This window comes from Chrysemys picta, chromosome 2 (genome assembly GCF_011386835.1).
Source record: "Chrysemys picta bellii isolate R12L10 chromosome 2, ASM1138683v2, whole genome shotgun sequence".
NCBI classification, from domain to species: Eukaryota; Metazoa; Chordata; order Testudines; family Emydidae; genus Chrysemys; species Chrysemys picta.
In genome coordinates this window covers 14,344,929-14,363,615 of record NC_088792.1, presented here as the reverse complement: position 1 = coordinate 14,363,615, position 18,687 = coordinate 14,344,929, and the positions used below count along the sequence as shown (strand labels likewise).

The 18,687-nt window shown below is 43.8% G+C and overlaps 1 protein-coding gene across 2 annotated transcripts in view; it reads left to right on the top strand.

Annotated features, from left to right (window-relative positions):
- Positions 1–17,788, top strand: part of ACAA1 (acetyl-CoA acyltransferase 1) — a 33,102-nt gene extending 15,314 nt beyond the window's left edge. Inside the window, exons 4-12 of one of the 2 annotated variants that reach the window (XM_005297135.4) lie at positions 1,304–1,383; positions 1,776–1,818; positions 4,663–4,761; positions 5,433–5,513; positions 8,815–9,005; positions 9,162–9,341; positions 11,589–11,644; positions 15,178–15,323; positions 16,105–17,788. In XM_005297135.4, the coding sequence (XP_005297192.2) occupies positions 1,304–1,383; positions 1,776–1,818; positions 4,663–4,761; positions 5,433–5,513; positions 8,815–9,005; positions 9,162–9,341; positions 11,589–11,644; positions 15,178–15,323; positions 16,105–16,180 (952 nt within the window). In that variant the 3' untranslated portion in view covers positions 16,181–17,788. The remainder of the gene's footprint in view (positions 1–1,303; positions 1,384–1,775; positions 1,819–4,662; positions 4,762–5,432; positions 5,514–8,814; positions 9,006–9,161; positions 9,342–11,588; positions 11,645–15,177; positions 15,324–16,104) is intronic. The other variant, XM_005297136.4, reaches the window with a different exon arrangement.
- The last annotated feature ends 899 nt before the right edge of the window (positions 17,789–18,687 follow it).

Below are 18,687 nucleotides of genomic sequence, written 5' to 3'. Positions count from 1 at the left end.
TTGGAATCTTCTGGTCTGGAAAGAAAGTCCCTGCATGCAGCTTTCTATACAGACCAGTGTTGCTGAAGATGTGTGCGTCATGCACCTTCCCTGACCACCCTACATTGATGTCAGTGAAATGCCCACGGTGATCCACAAACGCCTGCAATATCATAGAGAAGTAGCCCTTTCTATTGATGTACTCCATTTCAAGATGGACTGGGGCCAAAATTGGGATATGCGTGCCATCTATCGCCCCACCTCAGCCATCCACTATTTCCTGCACTTTGCCCAGAGTCACAGTCCTTCATAGCAGAAGGTGATTAGTGGTCCTGCACACTTGTATCGCTGCAACCCCCACAGTGGACTTCCTAACCCCAAACTGATTCATGACTGACCGGTAGCAGTCTGGAGTTGCCAGCTTCCACACAGCGATTGCCACATGCTTTTCCAGCTTGAGGGCAGCTCTCATTTTAGTGTCTGTGCACCACAGGGCAGGAGCAAGCTCCGCGCACAGTTCAAGGAAGGTGGCTTTGCACATCCTAAAGTTCTGCAGCCACTGCTTGTCATCCCATACCTGCATCACAATCCAATCCCACAGTGGGTGCTTGTTTCCTGAGCCCAGTAGGGATGGTCCACCGTGCAGCTGCTCCGTGAATGCCAATATCAATCTTGAATTGTTTCTTTCCATGGCACACAGCAGGGCAGGTACCACGAATTCCTGTTCAGATTTGCAGCTCATGAAATACTGCAGGATCTGTTGCGTTGTGTTTGTAATGCTTATCACAAGACGAGAGCCGTGCAAGGATCCATGCTTTCAGGCAGAAATGGCGGGTACAAAGTTTATAGGGGCATTTGAAAAACAGCTATACATATTCAGAATCCCGTGGGATGATGGGATTTAGAAAACTGCATCATGGGGCTGTGAGCCCACTCCTAGGATGCACTACAATCCATTCCCAGAAACCCAAGTGGCAGAAGGTGGCGATTTGCACAGTGGGATAGTTACCCATGGTGCACTGCTGTCCCTGTCATGCCACAGCACCAACAGCAGACAGGCTTTGCCGAAAGAAGGAGCATTGTGTGAACATGCAGAAGGGATGTAGTTACAGTGGTTTATGATCGTTGATGTAAATTAAGTCAACTTAACTCTGTAGTGTAGCCATGGCCTTAGAGCAGTCTGACAATAGGTATGTCTGTCATTGTGTTAGAATTGATTGAGTTAAAGATAATTTAAGAGATTATTTTCCACTTTAAATTTCTTATTGTTTTAGTATGTGGTGTCTTTCACTCTGTGCCTTATCTATTGTGTCTTCTGTTCTAGTGGCATTCCAGAGACCGTACCCTTATCATGTGTTAACAGACAGTGTTCCTCTGGGTTGCAAGCTGTGATCAATATAGCTGGTAAGCATGTAATGAGCCTTATGGGCAGTCAGAGAATCAGAATTTTCCTTTATTGATGGTGATTTAGACTGCTGGAGCCAGATTCTGAAATAATTATTTCATCCCTAATTCTCTCTTCCCTATGAATTTCTTATACTTTTGAGTTTGAATGAATATAGCCTTTAGGTCTGGAAGAAACTTTTTGTGAAGATCCCATAATTCTACTCTGTAGAAATGTTAGTTAAAGGAACTCAATATATTCATAACAATCCTCTCTGAAAATTATCATCTGTCCTTGAAAAAGAGTGAGCTACCTTATTCCAAGAAAATATGATCCTCTGAGTAACAAGATACTGAACAAATATTTACTGCTAAGTGGTGGTAAAAATGTTTACACAGTACTTTTGTTGCAGGTGGCATCAGAAATGGGTCTTATGACATTGGTTTGGCCTGTGGGTAAGAATATTTCTATATAGACATTTACTCCTGTAGACTTCTTGATAGTGTTTTGCCTTCTATAACATCTCTCATATGAGAATCTCAAAGTGCTCTCCAAGCAAACTACAGAACTCCTTTGAGGTTGGCATTATCCCCATATTACAGATGGGTGAATAGAGTCTCTGAGATTAAGGTCTGGACTTTTTTTAAGTGACTAGTGATTTTGGGTGCCTCATAGGAGATGTTTTAAAGTGGCTTGACTCTTTCAGAAGTTTTGAGAACCCACCCCCTGGAAACCAGGCTCATTTAAGGTGTGTCAAGCAGGGCACTCAGTGTACCTAATTTCTGACTTGCATCTGAAGAAGTGAGGTTCTTACCCACGAAAGCTTATGCTCCCAGTACTTCTGTTAGTCTCAAAGGTGCCACAGGACCCTCTGTTGCTTTTTACAGATTCAGACTAACACGGCTACCCCTCTGATACTAATTTCTCTTGAAAATGTAGCCACAGTTACTTGTCCACAGTGTCACAACAAGGCAGTGAGTAATCTGAGAATGGAACCCAAGAACCGAGTGCTAGTTAGTCATCCAACCCTTATAAGCCTTTTTTAAAGAATTGGTTTGTTAGGCCCCTCTGGTGCCCTGCCATCGTGTGCGCTTTTTGTGTGTGGAGATCTAAGGGCCTGAAAAACGCCATCTGTGATTGGCTTTTTATAAGCCTCTGGTCAGCTTGTGTTGATCTCAGATCCCAGTTGTCTCATATATGGAAATGAACATCTCATCTGTGCTAGTCACTGATGTTCAACAGGAGTGTAACAGATATTTCTTTGTTCACTGCTATAAATGCAGTTGAATTAATACGTGGTGCTTCTTCTCTTAGTGCTGGCGACTTTACTGGAGCAGTGAGTGGGATGAAATGTACTAATGCTGTACAGAGTAATGAAATCATGAGCTGGGACATAACACACTTCAGAAGAATCTGAATTATACAGAAGCAAAATCTTTTAGATTAAAGTCGTGGGTGTGCATTTACCTCTGAAGTTTCCAATCTGGCTTGGGTTACTAACCTCAATCAGTAGGGAGGTCACTTTGTAGCGTTCAGTGACAATCTGTTACCCTATCATTGCTCTTATAATTCAGCATCATTGAAAATTTCAGCTTACGCAAAGATTTCTGAGAGTTAGGGTATGTCTGCAGAGTAGCTCGGGGGCGTAATTCTCAAGTCAGGTAGACGTACATGTACTAGCTTTGCTCGAGCGAGTGCACTAAAAATAGCGCGGTGAAAATGGCAGCTCGGGCTAGCTGCCCAACGAATACAGTCCCACTGGACCGCCTAGGTATAGTTTTTAGGCGCTAATTTGAGCCAAACTAGTGTGTGGATGTCTGCTCGAGCTGAGAATTGCACCCTTTGGCTGCTGTGTAGATGTATCCTCAGATAAGCGAACTAGTCACGACCCTTCTTAGGACTGCTGTGAAGTAACTAGCATAGCAAGGTAACAAGTCTGTCTGATGGATGTGTGCACAGCAAATGGCATGTACCAGGAACAGCCTTGTGTGCTGGCTGAACCCTTGGTAATCTCTTATCATTCAAATTCATTTCTGTTAACATGCTTGTTCCGGGAAGTCTTTCAACAGTAACCCACTGAGTTGATGCAATTTAAAGGCCCTGGATCCAGCCCTTTCACCTCCTGATCCACAAGTTGTTGGGCTCAGTGCAGGCAGGAGTCACTGGGTGAAATCCTACGACCTGTGTTATGCAGGAGGTCAGGCTGGATAATCACAATGGTCCCTTCACATCTTGTGTTTAGTAACTTTATGGATTTTAATGAACAAATGTTAAACAAAACAGCTTTTATCTGCTGATCCCTTTACGTAACCAGACACTACCTGTGGCAGTATTCCCCTCCCACTTGTCTCCCTTTACCTTAATCATGCTCAGTTGTTGTCGTTCACTCTAATTTAGAGCCTGAGTTTTGCCATCCTTACTCTGAGTAGTTTCAGTGGTGTCAATTTAAGTAAGGAATAAGATACTACTCAGAGTAAAGGTGCAGGATCAGACCTCTAAATTGTAGGCTCCTTGGGGTGGGGACTTGTTTTCCTGCTTGCCTGATGGTGGTATATAAATAATATGGCTGGAAAATAAATACATGGATGGTATAGGATATAAAAGCAAACCCTTATCCCATTTTAGGACTTATGGCTTGATTTAACTTTACATGAACTTATTAGTGTAATAAATGGCTTCATAATCATACAATAGATGTTTTCATTTCTTAATCTGTTATCTCTCCTATAGGACAAAGGCTGCAGCATCTGTGATCTCTTTGTTGCATAGTAATCCTTTCTTGTTCATGTTGTGCAATACAAGACAAATGGCACCACTCACATGAAGTCTCTCTGCAGTGGTTTCGTTAGCACTTGCCCTGCTAGGCTCCTAGCCAGCTTTTTTTAAGCTGCAACTCTTGCATTTTTATTGCTTTTGTTTATATTTTACCAGTGGAAACTCCTGCCCAGAACCATTTGCTTTCCCATTATGTTTACTGCCGAGAAGGGCTCCCAGAACGACCAGTAACTCTCCTTCCCATGCTGGGAAAATACTAGACATGAACGGACACTGTGGTATTCTGCCCTAGAAAAACAACAGGCAGCTTAATCTGTAGGGAGGTGGTTTTATTGCTTTACATTTATGTTGCTGATTGAAACCAGAATGAGGCACAGGTCAGGTACCGGTTGCTTCTGCAGTATGATATACAAGGTTTTTATTAGGATTCTGAGCTTTTGACTCTGCTAATGGTACTAAATTTGCATGATTTCTTCTAAGGCAAACAGTGGTAGTAAATTCTAACTTTTCTTCTTCCTGTTCAGAGTGGAAACAATGTCCCTCAGAGATGCAGGCAACCCTGGTGATGTTAGCTCACGTATGATGGACAATAGTAAAGCCAGAGATTGCCTTATTCCTATGGGGTAAGTATTATTTTCCTTCCTAGAATTTAGTGATTTTTCTTGACTGTGTATCTCAAAAGACAGTGTTTTGTTAGATTTAAAAATGCACCAAACTTATTGTCTCAAACTCCCTCTCTTTAATGGTTGACCTTTAGATCCGCTACTGAAGTCTGTGCACTTCAGCGTTACCTGTGGTTATGGTAGAAGATTAATTGTATAAGGACTGGTAGTTATCCAGACCTTTTGAAAGCAGTCTTCGTTGTCTTACAGTAAAGATCAGTGGCTTAATTAGCAGGAGTAGGAGAACATTTTGAGGGGCTCAGAACTGCAAATTTTTAGTGTTTCTAGAAATTTTGCTGCATTTCACAAACGCTCAAGTTTCTGTTGCTTTCCATTGTGGAGATGCAGCCAGAATCACATTAGGGGCTACCTCTGCACTCCCCTTCCCCACAAGGGCTGCGTGTGGGGCCTTTGCATCTCTCCCAGCCCCTCTTCATTTGGAGAACAAGTGAGCGGATTTGCAACATGACATAATTCTGTCATGTGGTACTGCAGAACACTAAGCCCAAGGAGGGCTCAGTCAACTTGAGCATAGAGCTTGTTTTCTTCCCTCTCTGCTTGTCTTTGATGGCAAATGGAATTTTAATACTCTTCTGTCTCGGTGGATTAATACCAGTGGTATTTTTTCCCAGAATGACCTCAGAAAATGTGGCAGAAAGATTCGGCATTTCCCGAAAGAAGCAAGATGACTTTGCCATGGCTTCTCAGCAAAAGTAAATACCTGGGTTTTATTTGTGCGCCAAGGAAATAAAAATTACATGGATAATCTAAAATGCTTGATTTCTGTAGAGAAAACTTCCCTGTTTCTCATTAACCATTTTTGTGTTATCCTGTGGTAAAGGCTTAAAATGTAACATTTCAAATAACAGCAATGTAGTGAGGTGTAAATAGGCGACAGCTAAGAGAATGAGGATCTGGGTGGAGGTGGGGTAGCTATGACTCCTGAACTGTAATGGGAGTCACATGACTAAACCCCTTTCTTCTTAGCATATGCACAACATGCCTGAGTTGGCACGTGACCAGGATTCATCACCAAATTTGGTCTGCTGGTTGGATCATTAGCTTCCCTGGCTGAGGCCGGGTACTGACAGGGAGTGCAACGTGAATGCTGATCCATGCCCCCTACTAAGCCCACTGTGAACATATCGCTAGAAAACTTAGTCTAGAGTGTTTAGAGTATCCGTAGTTGAGATCAGGCTTTCTGTATTTCCCACCACCCAGATGGGTCACAGCTTTCATGGTTTCTGTAAAACCCAAAATACAGTTGAATGTGCTTATACTAGCTTTAGCTAGATAGCTTGAAATCCCCTTGCACTGAAGTCAAATGCTGTGGTAGAAGGAGGCTTTTCTGGAAGGGAAAGTGTGGGTGCAGACACTAAAAATGTCACTTCTAGAGAAGCCCTAAACTTGTGAGTGTAGCTGGCAGTCATTGCTGTGGGTGTTTTGCTTCATATGAGCCCAGTACAAGCTCTAGTAACCTAGCCTTTCCTTTGGTTAAATTATTGCAAAACTAAATTGATTGATTTCCTGGTGACAATAGAACTGTTCTGACAGATAATCCGTTGCTGACTATGGATCATCTGCAACAATTGGCACCAAGGAGTCAAATTAAATTACAGTAACAGTCTAATCCAGTGGTTTTCAAACCTTTTTCCTGGGGACCCAGTTGAAAAAAATTGTTAATGCCCACGACCCAGCGGAGCTGGGGATGAGGGGTTTGGGGTGTGGAAGGGGCTCTGGGCTGGGGCAGGAGGTTGCGGTGTGGGAGGGTGTCAGGGCTCTGGGCTGGGGATGCAGGCTCGGGTGGGGCTGGGGATGAGGGGCTCTGGGTTTTGGGGGGGCTGGGGCAGGGGGTTGTGGTGTGGGAGGGTGTCAGGGTTCTGGGCTGGGGGTGCAGGCTCTGGGGTGGGGCCAGGGATGAGGGGATTGGGGTGCAGGAGGGGCTCTGGGTTTGGGGGGGCTCAGGGCTGGGGCAGAGGGTTGGGGTGCAGGAGGGGGTCAGGGCTCTGGGTTGGGGATGCAGGCTCTGGGGTGAGGCCAGGGATGAGGGGTTTGGGGTGCGGGAAGGGGTTCCGGGTTTGGGGAGGCTCAGGGCTGGGGCAGGAGATTGGAGTGTGGAGTTGGGGCACGGACTTACCTCCAGTGGCTCCTGGTCAGAGGCCCAGCTGGGGCGGAGAGGCAGACTTCCCGCCTGTCCTGGCATCGCGGACCGCACCGCACCCTGGAAGCAGCCAATAGCAGGTTTGGTTCCTAGGCAGAGGCGCGCAAGCAGCTCCAAGTGGCTTTCGCCCGCCGGCACTGCCCTCCCCCCCCCCCCAGCTCCCATTGGCCAGAAACCGGCCAATGGGAGCGCAGAGCCGGTGCTTGGGGCAGTGGCAGCACGCAGAGCCCCGTGGCCCCCCTGTCTTGAAGCCAGGCCTGCTGCTGGCTGCTTCCAGGGCGCAGCACAGTGTCGGAACAGATAGGCATTAGCCTGCCTTAGATGGGCAGCACCGCCGACGGGACTTTTAACATCCTGGTCGGCAGTGCTGACCAGAGCCGCTAGGGTCCCTGGGTGCCGAACAAGGCGACCCAGTGCCTTATGTGGGTCACGACCCAAACTTTGAAAAACACAGGTCTAATCAAGTGTTGCCTGTTCCAGCTATTTATGTAATATAGGAAGCCACTGCACAGGCTAACCTTTAGATTTTGGCCCTGCTCCTAGAAAATTTGGTGTGGTAACTTTTCTTATTGATATTGGACCAGTAACATAAAAAGGTGTGTGTACACACTCATCCCCGCTAGCAGGAGAACGGGGTGTTGCTCTGACCTTGGTCTTGGGGTATCTGCAACTGTACTGGCTCATCCTTCAGCATTTCACTCTTATCTTTTACTTTCCTGAACCATTACATTTGTTTAAGCATCAGTTCACTTTTTGAACGAAAGCATGAAGTGGTGGGGTTGTATTTGAGCAACTCTTAATAGTCACCTATTCAGTAGATGGTACTCTTCTCTGACTCATAGAAATAGGAGCATGTGCTGGTAGAGGTGCCATTTCTCAAATCAGATGTCCAGCAGGGGTCCTTAAACCCCTTGTTGATGTAAAAGAGCCCTTTGTACTTTTTGAAATAGAGTATTGCATCGTAGTGTCGAAATCAAATTCCAGTTTGGTTAATTGCATTCAGCCCCTCCTAAACCGGACCAGTAATTTTAGTTCAATACAGTATTTTTATTTTCTGTCCCAGACGTAGTGTTTCTCTGTGCTGAAATAGCTGCCGCACTCCACTCCACCTGCTTTTTGGTGCTAGGTGAAGTGATTCTGGTGTATGTAGTTGGATGAATTACGTAACATGCTCTGGAATACTTCTGGGATGAAATTAGATATTTAAATGTTAGTGCATTATGCCAATAGATTGCAACACCCCGGCATAAAGTTCAACTTCTCTGTATTGGAAGGCAGACAGGAGTGGGAGAAACTTGATACATTCTTTGGTAACTAGCAGGAAAACGTAACTGTCTTCATGCTGCTTAGCTTGCTGAGCCTGTACTTAAACTCGTAAAGAATGAACGAGTCCAACCGGAGGTTTTGTTTTGACATTTTTGAAATATTTTGATTTCCGATTTGATGTGACCTTTTGGTTCAGAATTTCCTTTAATTTTATTTAAATGTGTGTGTGTGGGTGTGTTTGTGTTGCCAGAAAACCAAACAATCCATTATTCCCCCAGCTCTAGTGATAGCAGGGGGTAGAACCTGGCTCTTCCTGCTTCACAAACATGGCCTCCTCCCACTTACGCTAAAGGAGAATTTTCGTTATGTTAGCAGCATAGGGCCCATTGCACACAGTTGTGCAGTTTTATTTCCATTTGTTAAAGAACAACACTTTACATACTCTACTATTTTTAAGCAATGAATGATGCACTGTAAACCAATTCCTTCATAATTTATGTTGTCATTAATTAGCTCTGGTGATTTTAGAAGCATTTGGTACAGTCCTACTCCAGATTTTTAACCATTCGTGCATTCTCTACTAATAGAGCTGCGAGAGCTCAGCAGATGGGCTTGTTTAAAAATGAAATCATTCCAGTGAGGAGTACTGTTAAGGATGACCAGGGCAATCAGAAAACCATCACTGTGCTTCAAGACGAAGGGATCAGACCTAGTACAACGCTGGAAGGCTTGGCAAAACTCAAGCCTGCCTTCAAGGAAAATGGCTCCACTACAGCTGGTAAGCACTCTAAGTCTATGAATAGTTATTTTTGAATCAGTGTTCTGTTGGCATGCAGTGTCAGCCATTTTGTTATCCTCCCAGTCCCACCTGCGTTACTGGTGACTAAACATGCCCAGGCAAAGGTGATCTTGTCAGTGAAATATCTCCCAACAGGTAACTCCAGTCAGGTCAGCGATGGAGCTGCTGCAGTTCTACTGGCAAAACGCTCTAAAGCAGCACAGTTGGGGCTTCCAGTCCTAGGGGTGTTAAAATCTTATGCTGTGGTTGGAGTTCCACCCGATGTCATGGGCATAGGGCCAGCCTATGCCATTCCAGTAGCTTTGGAGAAGGCTGGTAAGGTATTGTGTTTTTTGTTCGGTTATACAGTGACAAGCAAAATGGGGTCCTGGTCCATGAGTAGGGGACCTAAGTGCTGCAGTATTATAAATCCTAATGTGATCTCGGTCACTTCAGCTCATCTAGTTATTTAGCAGCAGTGGGAATACTGAGTCATTACATTCATAATCTTAGAAGAAATCCTGCCTAGGATTACTGTAAGATTCTATTCACATGCATTACAAAATATAAATAATCATTTCATTTGTATGTGCTCAGAAACTTGCATTGAATCCTTTTACAGTTCCAGCAAAGCGTTAATAAGTGTAATACATGATTTGTTCTCTGATGTTGTGCTTCTCTCATCTTAATGTGGGTGAGACACTCCAGTCTGAAATCATATGCCTGTAAATTAACCTCTTTATTAGGGTTACCATACGTCCGTATTTCCCCGGACATGTCCGGCTTTTTAGTTGTTAATTGCTGTCCGGGAGGATTTTTTAAATATATAAAAATGTCCGGAAAATACGGGCATATGATAACCCTACCCACTGCCCCCTCTCCTCTTGGGGTGTCAGCTCGCTCAGCCTACGGATTACAACCCCCCGTGCTGCTGCTCCCCTGCGCCCCACGGCTAGGAGCTGTGGCGTCTCTGCAGCCAGCTGCTGGTGCGGGGGACCAGCGGCCGCTTCTCCCTCCTCCGAGCATCCCCCGCGGCTCTGGCAGAGCCTCAGTCTCTCCCCTCCGTCCCGGCCGTGCAAGGAGCCCCCCTCCCCCCCCCCCCCCCCCCCGCCAGCAGTCCGCGCACTGCCTCCCCCCCGGCAGAGCCGCTGCCCGGTGGTGGGTCCTGGCGCAGGGGAAAGTTTCTCGGCGCGCGGCAGCTCCCGGGAGCCCGAGCTCCCCCACCCAGGAAGGGCCCGCGCTGCAGCGCCTCCCGAAGCCTGAGCTGCCGCAGCCTCACCGGGTCTGGCTGGGAGCGGGGTGGAGGCTTCCCTGAGGGAGGTGAAGGGTGGGGGACTCTGAGGTGGGGGGGATTCTGAGGGTAGGGACTATGGGAGGAGGTGGGGGACTCTGAGGCAGGGGCTGTGGAGAGTGGGGGGCTGTGGAGGGGGTGGGCTATGGGAGGAGGTAGGGAAATGAAGGGTAGGAGTTATGGAGGGAGGTGAAGGGGAGGACTGAGGTGGGGGTGCTGTGGAAGGTGGGGGCTATGGGAGGGGGTGGGGGGCTCTGAGGCAGGGGCTGTGGCGGGGGGGCTGCGGAGGGCAGGCTCTCAGGAGAGGGGGCACTGAGGCAGGAGAAGGCTGAGGATGGGCCCTGTGGAAAGCAGGTGGCTCTGGGTGAGGCCTGGGGGGTCGGGTGGGCGGGAGGCAGCTCTGGGGTGAGGCCTGGGAGGGGTCCGGTGGGTGGGCAGGAGGTGGCTCTGGGGTAGGGTTACTATACCTCCAGATTTTCCCAGACATGTCCGGCTTTTTGGTCCTCAAATCCCTGTCCGGGAGGAATTTCCCAAAAGCCGGACATGTCCGGGAAAATAGGGAGGCATGGTAAGGGGACTGCCTCCTCTCCGGGCTCCAACTTTCCCGGTTCCCGCCACTCTCCACCGCAGCGGGGGCCGGTGGGGCGGGAGGGAGGAGGGGGAATGCGGGATGCTCGGGAGGGGGCGGAGTTGGGGTGGGGACTTTGGAGAAGGGGCGGAGTTGGGGCGGGGCCAGGGCCCCGTGGAGTGTCCTCTTTTTGCAGTATTGAAATATGGTAATCCTACTCTTTATTAATGAATACTCTTCCCGGATAGGCCAGTTCAAAATGGCAGCTATTTATATTGTGTAAATAACCATAGTATTTTACATGTTTTTCCATGGAATTTGAGCTGTTTCTGTAATTCCTTTCATACTCCGGGAATCTCACAGAATGAGTTTGGATATGGCTATTGCAGAAACTAGGCAAATTTAACAGCAGTTCTTTTGCTCTCACATCCTCTCTGAAAATATCCCAAGATCTTTAACCTCTACAAGGGTTGGGAGGAAGGGAATTTTGTTTATATCTTATTCAGAAGTCTAGTAGTGATACTTAAATCATTATGCATAATTTTAAATTTGATGGCCTTTGATATCTAACTATGCTGCAATTACCAATATGTCCGCTCATTCCTGTGAGGGGGAAGTGGAAATGTTTCATTGAAAGCCTTCTATTTAGGAATATTTTCTTTCAGACACTATTTTTTCAGTTATTAAATCTCCTTCTAACGTCTGATCTCTCTCTAACACACAGGTTTGACTGTGAATGATATTGATATATTTGAAATTAATGAAGCCTTTGCTAGTCAGGTGAGACTGCCCATCTTGTTTAATTTTGGATTTCTAGGCTGCTTGGTGGCCGAGCAGAATTTCATATTGGTTACAACTGTAAATGTAACAGATCTAGTAAGAGGGGTGTTTAATAAAAACCTAGATGGAATCTTCATTATAGTGTCTTCTGCTTTAGAAACCAAACTGAAGTATGTTTAAAATCTCCCTAATTGTGTCTTATGGCTTATTTTATAAAGGTGAATTTATAAATATATCAGGCTAGCTCAGTTCCCCATGTGTCTTGGATACACAATGTAGTTCCAGCTTCTTTCATAGAGGTGCATGTAGGTGCTGAAGACAGACCTACCATCTTCACTCTCAGTATGCAACACAAATCATATAGGCTCAGTTACTAACACAAATTTATTTTAAATACTTATTTGGAGTGGTAAATCTGAATGCCAGGCTTTCCCTTAAATTATATATTTTGAGCTAAATTCATCCCTTGTGTAAATCCACTGAAGACAACAGACTTACACTAGGGATGCGTCTAGCCAGTTGTGTTCAGTGAAGCTTTGCAATCGTATACAAATGCAAGGTGCCCAATACTAAGATGGGTGAACTTGAATGCCTGCTATTAAATGAGGAGATTGATATTACAGGCATCACAGAAATTTGGTGGGATGATGATAATTATTGGGACATGGTAAAACCAGGGTATAAAATATATAGCAATTACAGGATAGGTCATACTGGTGGGGGAATGGCACTATATGTGAAAGAAAACAGTCAAATAGAGTAAAAATCTTAAAAGAATCAAACAGTACCATAAAATCTGTATGGATAGAAATTCCATGCTTGAATAATAAGTGCATGGCAGTAGGAATATATTACCAACCTGGCCGGCATGTGATTGTGAAGAGCTCAGGGAGATTAGAGAGGCTTGAAAAACAGAACATCTAATAATAATGGGGGATTTCAACTATCCCCATATTGATTGGGCACATGTCACCACAGAATGGGTTGCAGAGATAAAATTTCTAGATATCATTAATGACTGCTTCTTGGAGCAGCTAGTCCTTGAATGCACAAAGGGAGAGGCAATTCTTGATTTAGTCCTAAGTGCTGCTCAGGATCTGGTCCAAGAGGTAAATATAGCTGAATTGCTAGGTAAAAGTAACCGTAATGTAATTACACTTAACATCCTTGTAGGGTGGAAAATACCCCAAAAAACTAACCATAGTAACATTTAACTTCAAAAAGGGGAACTATGCAAAAATGAGGACGCTAGTTAAATGAAAATTAAAAGGAACAGTCACAAGAGTGAAGTGCCCGCAAGCTGCATGGAAACTTTTTAAAAACACCAGAATAGAGGCTCAAACTACATATACACCACAACTAAAAGTAAAACAGTAACAGGTCAAAAAATGCCACCATGGATAAACAGCAGAGTTAGAGAGGCAGTTAGAGACAAAAAGACATCTTTTATTAAGACAAATTCTACTGAGCATAAACTGTGGCAAGTCAAGTGTAAAAGTATAATAAGACAAGCCAAAAAGAATTTGAAGAGCAACTAGCAAAAGACACAAAAACTAACAGCAAATTTGTTTTAAGTACATCAGAAGCAGGAAGACTATGACAAAATCAGTGGGACCACTGTATGATTGAGGTGCCAACGGAACATCAAGGTAGACAAGGCCGTTGCAGAGGACAAGGGAGATTCCCACACCAGAGCCATTCTTTTTAGGTGACAAATCTGTGGAACTGTCCCTGATTAAGTTGTCAGGAGAGGAGGTTTTGGAACAAATTGATAAATTAAACAGTAATAAATCACCAGACCCAGGTGGTATTCACCCAAGAGTTCTGAAGGAACTCAAATATGAAACTGCAGAACTACTAACTGCAATGTAACCTATCATTTAAATCAGCCTCTGTATCAGATGATTGCAGGATAGCTAATGAAACTGATTTTTTTTTTTAAAAGGCTTGAGAGATGATCCTGGCAATTACAGGCCAGTGAACCTAACTTCAGTACCAGGCAAATTGGTTGACACTGTAGTAAAGGACAGAATTATTAGACATACAGATAAACACAATTTGTTGGGGAAGAGTCAACCTGGCTTTTGTAAAGGGAAATCATGCCTCACCAATCTATTAGAATTCTTTGAGGAGGTCAACAAATGTGAACAAAGATGATCCAATGGATATAGTATACTTGGATTTTCAGAAAGTCTTTGATAAGATCCCTCACCAAAGGTTCTTCAGCAAAGTATAGGCAGTCATGGGATAAGAGGGAAGGTCCTCTCATGGATCAGTAACTGGTTAAAAGATAGGAAACAAAGGGTTGGAATAAATGGTCAGTTTTCAGAATGAAGAGAGGTAAATAGCAGTGTCCCCCTGGGATCTGTATTAGGACCAGTGCTGTTCACCATATTTATAAATGATCTGGAAAAAGGGGTAAGCAGTGAGGTGGCAAAATTTACAGATGATACAAAACTACTAAAGATAGTTAAGTCTAAATCCGACTGCAAAGAGTTACAAAGGGATCTAACAAAACTGCGTGACTGGGCAACAAAATGGCAGATGAAATTCAATGTTGATAAATGCAAAGTAATGCACATTGGAAAACATAATCCCAACTATATAAACAAAATGATGGGGTCTAAATTAGCTGTTACCACTCACGCAAGAGATCTTGGAGTAATCATGGATAGTTCTCTGAAAACATCCACTCAATGTGGATGTCAAAAAAGCTAGCAGAATGTTAGGAACTATTAGGAAAGGGATAGATAAGAAAACACACAATATCATAATGCTACTACATAAATCCATGGTATGCCCAATCCTTGAATACTACGTGCAGTTCTGGTGGCCCCATCTCAAAAAAGATATATTAGAATCGGAAAAAGTACAGAGAAGGGCAGCAGAAATGTTTAGGGGAATGGAACCGCTTCCATATGAGGAGAGATTAAAAAGACTGGGACTGCTCATCTTAGAAAAGAGACGACTAGCGGGGGATATGATAGAGGTCTATAAAATCATTAATGGTGTGGAGCAAGTGAATAAAGTGTTGTTTTACCCCTTCACATAACACAAGAACTGGGGGACCTGATGAAATAAATAGGCAGCAGGTTTAAAACAAACAAAAGGCACACACAAGGCACAGTCAACCTGTGGAATTCGTTACCAGGGGATGTTGTGAAAGTCAAAAGTGTAAGTAGGTTCAAGAAAGAGTTCGGTTCAAGGAGGATTGGTCAATCAATGGCTATTAGCCAACATGGGCAGGGATGCAACCTCATGCTCTGGATGTCCATAAACCTCTGACTGACAGAAGCTGGGGCTGGATACCAGGGGGTGGATCATTCAATAAATTGCCCTGTTCTGCTCATTCCCTCTGAAGCATCTGGCATTAGACACTGTCAGAAGATAGGATACTGGGCTATCTGGACCATTGGTCTGACCCAGTATGGCCATTCTTATGTTAATCCAGGTTGTTCCCCAGTATGGGATACATGCTGAGAACTGACACACGTGATTAATTTCACAAGGGCATGCTTGATATGTCTTTCTAGGCTGTGTATTGTGTTGAGAAACTGGGGATCAAAAAGGAGAAGGTCAACCCCCTTGGAGGAGCTATAGCATTGGGGCACCCACTAGGCTGTACTGGGGCTCGTCAAGTTGTCACTTTGCTCAATGAACTGAAGCGAAGGGGAAAACGGTGAGTATTTAAAATAATGTGGTAAATAGTTGTTTCTGTAAAGTATCTACAAGGTAAGGGTCAAAGCTTGTGATGTCCCTTCCTTAAAATGGTGTGTTCATATTTCTACCATAGCCTGGAGGATAGTAGGAGATGGCAGGCTATTAATTACTAAACAAGTTGAGTAAGAGCAACTCAGATGTCTTCAAACAGGGTAGAGAAACTTAGTTTAGAGTTTCCTTAGTTTAGAGTTGCACACAGCTTATTTCTCCAAAAATTCTGATGGATAGCATGAGAGTTTCAGAGTACACCTGGAGTAGATCATAGCTGAGCTTCCTGAAGGGTAGTGGAGGGAGGCAGCGTGGTGGTTTTCTTGTGGTAGTATTCTGAACTGATCCCATCCCTTCGTATCAGAGGGTGAGTTTCTCCCTCAACATGACCTCAATCAAAGCAGAGTCCTAAAGCTCACCCCCTCTATAACCCATGTCCCCCCTATTAATTTATCTGCTTTGATGGCTGAGGGTCACAGTTCTTAAAGTGCGTCACTCTCAGGAGAGTGGATATATCTGTGATGCCATGGGGCATGTAAGAGTTGGCTGAGGAGAATCTTGTACAAGGAGTGCCTCTTACCCACTTCAGGGAAATAGGCACCAGAGACTGTTCCTGAATTAGAATCTTTGTGTATCTAAGCCACCCTTCAGGATTGTGGGCAGTATAAGTTATCTTTATTCACTGATTTTTTTCAGGCAATCTAGAACCAGAGTTATTGTTTCTAACCACACACTAACTTGTTTTGTTCCAGAGCGTATGGTGTCGTATCCATGTGCATTGGAACTGGTATGGGAGCTGCAGCAGTATTTGAATACCCAGGGAAGTGAATTCCATTGTACAAGAGAAGCACAGCATCTGACTCTTCATTCTACAATGATAATGAATAATTTGCACTGTAAAAATGTAAGTGGGTTCAGGAATTTGTTTAATGGATCTTGTTTACTGATTTTAGGCACAAATGTCTGAAGGGTATAAATTTATGTGCACTGTATACTGAAATACTTTGGGATGGGAGGAAACGAGCTTGGTGGCTGCTTCAAAGCTAAGGTGTGCAGATGCCAGGGGACATAGGTGAGCTCAATTCAGCCAGTTTTGGTCTTAAAAATAGAGGCCCCAGTTCATATGCATTTATGCATATGAATAATCCCACTGGATTCAATGGTACTCATATGTAAAATTACTCATGTGGAACCAAGGGATCAGGGCTATAATTCATAAAGATGAAGTTCATGTGGGTCTTGCTTTTTTAAAAGATAGATGTTCAGGTATAGTTGCTTACGCAACTAAATGTTGATGCACATGGAACAATTTTTCCAACACATTATATATGTAGATTTTTTACTACCTAATGATAAAGTTTTTAAGGGATCATCCTGGGATGATTGATTAAATCAATAGCAACAATGAAAATATGGTGTGTTTTTTTTAAAGTGGTTAAACCATGGTATTTCACCAACAGCCTGACTGATTACATTCAGGTTATAACTATCCTTTATGGCTCATCAAATTTGTCCACATGCCCAGTGTGTGTGGTTTTTTTTTTATTATTAAAAAATCTCCCATGTTTTTCTATTAAACAAATTTGGGCAGAGTAGAAGGAATTGTATACGAGTTTATCCATTCATAAATAATATTTCTCTTGTAAATGAGAATGATGAAATAAAAGGTAGAGAAGGGTTGGACAGGCTGCCAAAACGAGTAATTGTCAAATAAAAGCTGACCGTTCCATCCTTAACTTTACAGCGTTTTTACTTCATTTTAGCTTGTTTTGTGACTTCTAAAAAAATCAGTCCTTTTTCTGAATTAAAATTTAATACAAGCTCATTTTGTATCTCAGTATCCTAATATAGGACTGATTTTGGCACCTGTAACACTACATGAATATCAGTAGCATTCTCCATGAGTCAGTATAGTTTTATTACCAGTGTAAAGACATACTTTTTGTATTGTACAACCATTTCCCTTATATGCTGTCTCCAGTAGCAGGCTAATGTACTTTGGTCACATTAGGCGTAGAGTTGGAGATAACCTTGAGACAGTTATTATGGAAGGAATGGTGGAGGGTTATCATAGTAAGGGATGCTCAGAAAGGAAATGGATGAGGTGTGGCCGATCACTGGAAGGTTAGCTGCTAGAAGTTAGTGATAGATTGTGAAGGCTTCCGAAAATTCTGCTATGATGTCACTGATATACAGACATGAATAAATGGATTTAGTTACTAGCTTCAAAAGACCATTGAAACTCCTAGTGCTAACGGTTTTAAAAGAAAATGCACTTATTGTCATCTGACATTACTTTAGAAATGTTTAAATCAGCGATACAAGCTGAAAAGTTGTGTCCTGTTTCTTGGTTATGCACTTAACATAATTGTGTACTTGAATGTAATTGCTATATTCTAAAAATAAGGATCAGTAATTAAAGGCCACCGTTAAAGATGGGCTGAATTTTTGATATTCTTTCCCTACTAATGGGGAAAAAGCCCACTAAACTAGTCACACTTATTCGAATGGTATGTGAGCAGCAACTAGAGTTCCAAGGCAGAAGTCTGAAGTGGGGCTGCAAAGTGAGACACTGAAATCAGAGGGACAGGGAGGCCTCCAGTTCCTATCTCTGTAAAAATTAGACTGCTTTGATTTAGATGAGTTACTACAGAGAGAATTCTTTCCCAGGTGTCTGGCTGGTAGTCTTGCTGACCTACTCATGGTTCAACTGATCGCCATATTTTGGGTCAGGAAGGAATTTTCTTCCAGGTCAGATTGGCAGAGACCCTGGGTGGGGAGGGGTTTTCACCTTCTTCTGCAGCATAGGGAGGGGGCCACTTTCTGGTTTAAACTAGAGTAAATGGTGGCTTCTCCATGACTTGACGTCTTTAACTCATTAGTTGAGGACTTCAGTAGCTCAGCCAAAGGGTTATGGGTCTATTACAGTAGAGTGGGTGAGGTTCTGTGGCCTGTGATATGCAGGAGGTCAGACTAGATGATCGCAATCATCCCTTCTGGCCTTGAAGTCTATGAGATCCCTCACTTTGCATGCCCACATTTGAAAATACTGGCCCAGGCTTTTATGGATAAATGGGATTCTGATTGGTTGAACAAATCTGTCTGATGCTTGCTAAAACTACTTCTATTTCTGCTCTTTGCCAACAAAGATTCCCCACAACTGCCTGCAAAATACTTTTGTTGCAGGATGAGGTTTGGGAAACTGTTGTGTTCTCAGAAATGGGAATATCAGACTTACTTTCAGTTTTATTGGTATTCCTGTAAACAGGAAAGTATGAGTAGGTGGGAACCAAGGGAGGGTAAGAAAATGAAGTGGGATGGAATCCCCCTTCTGT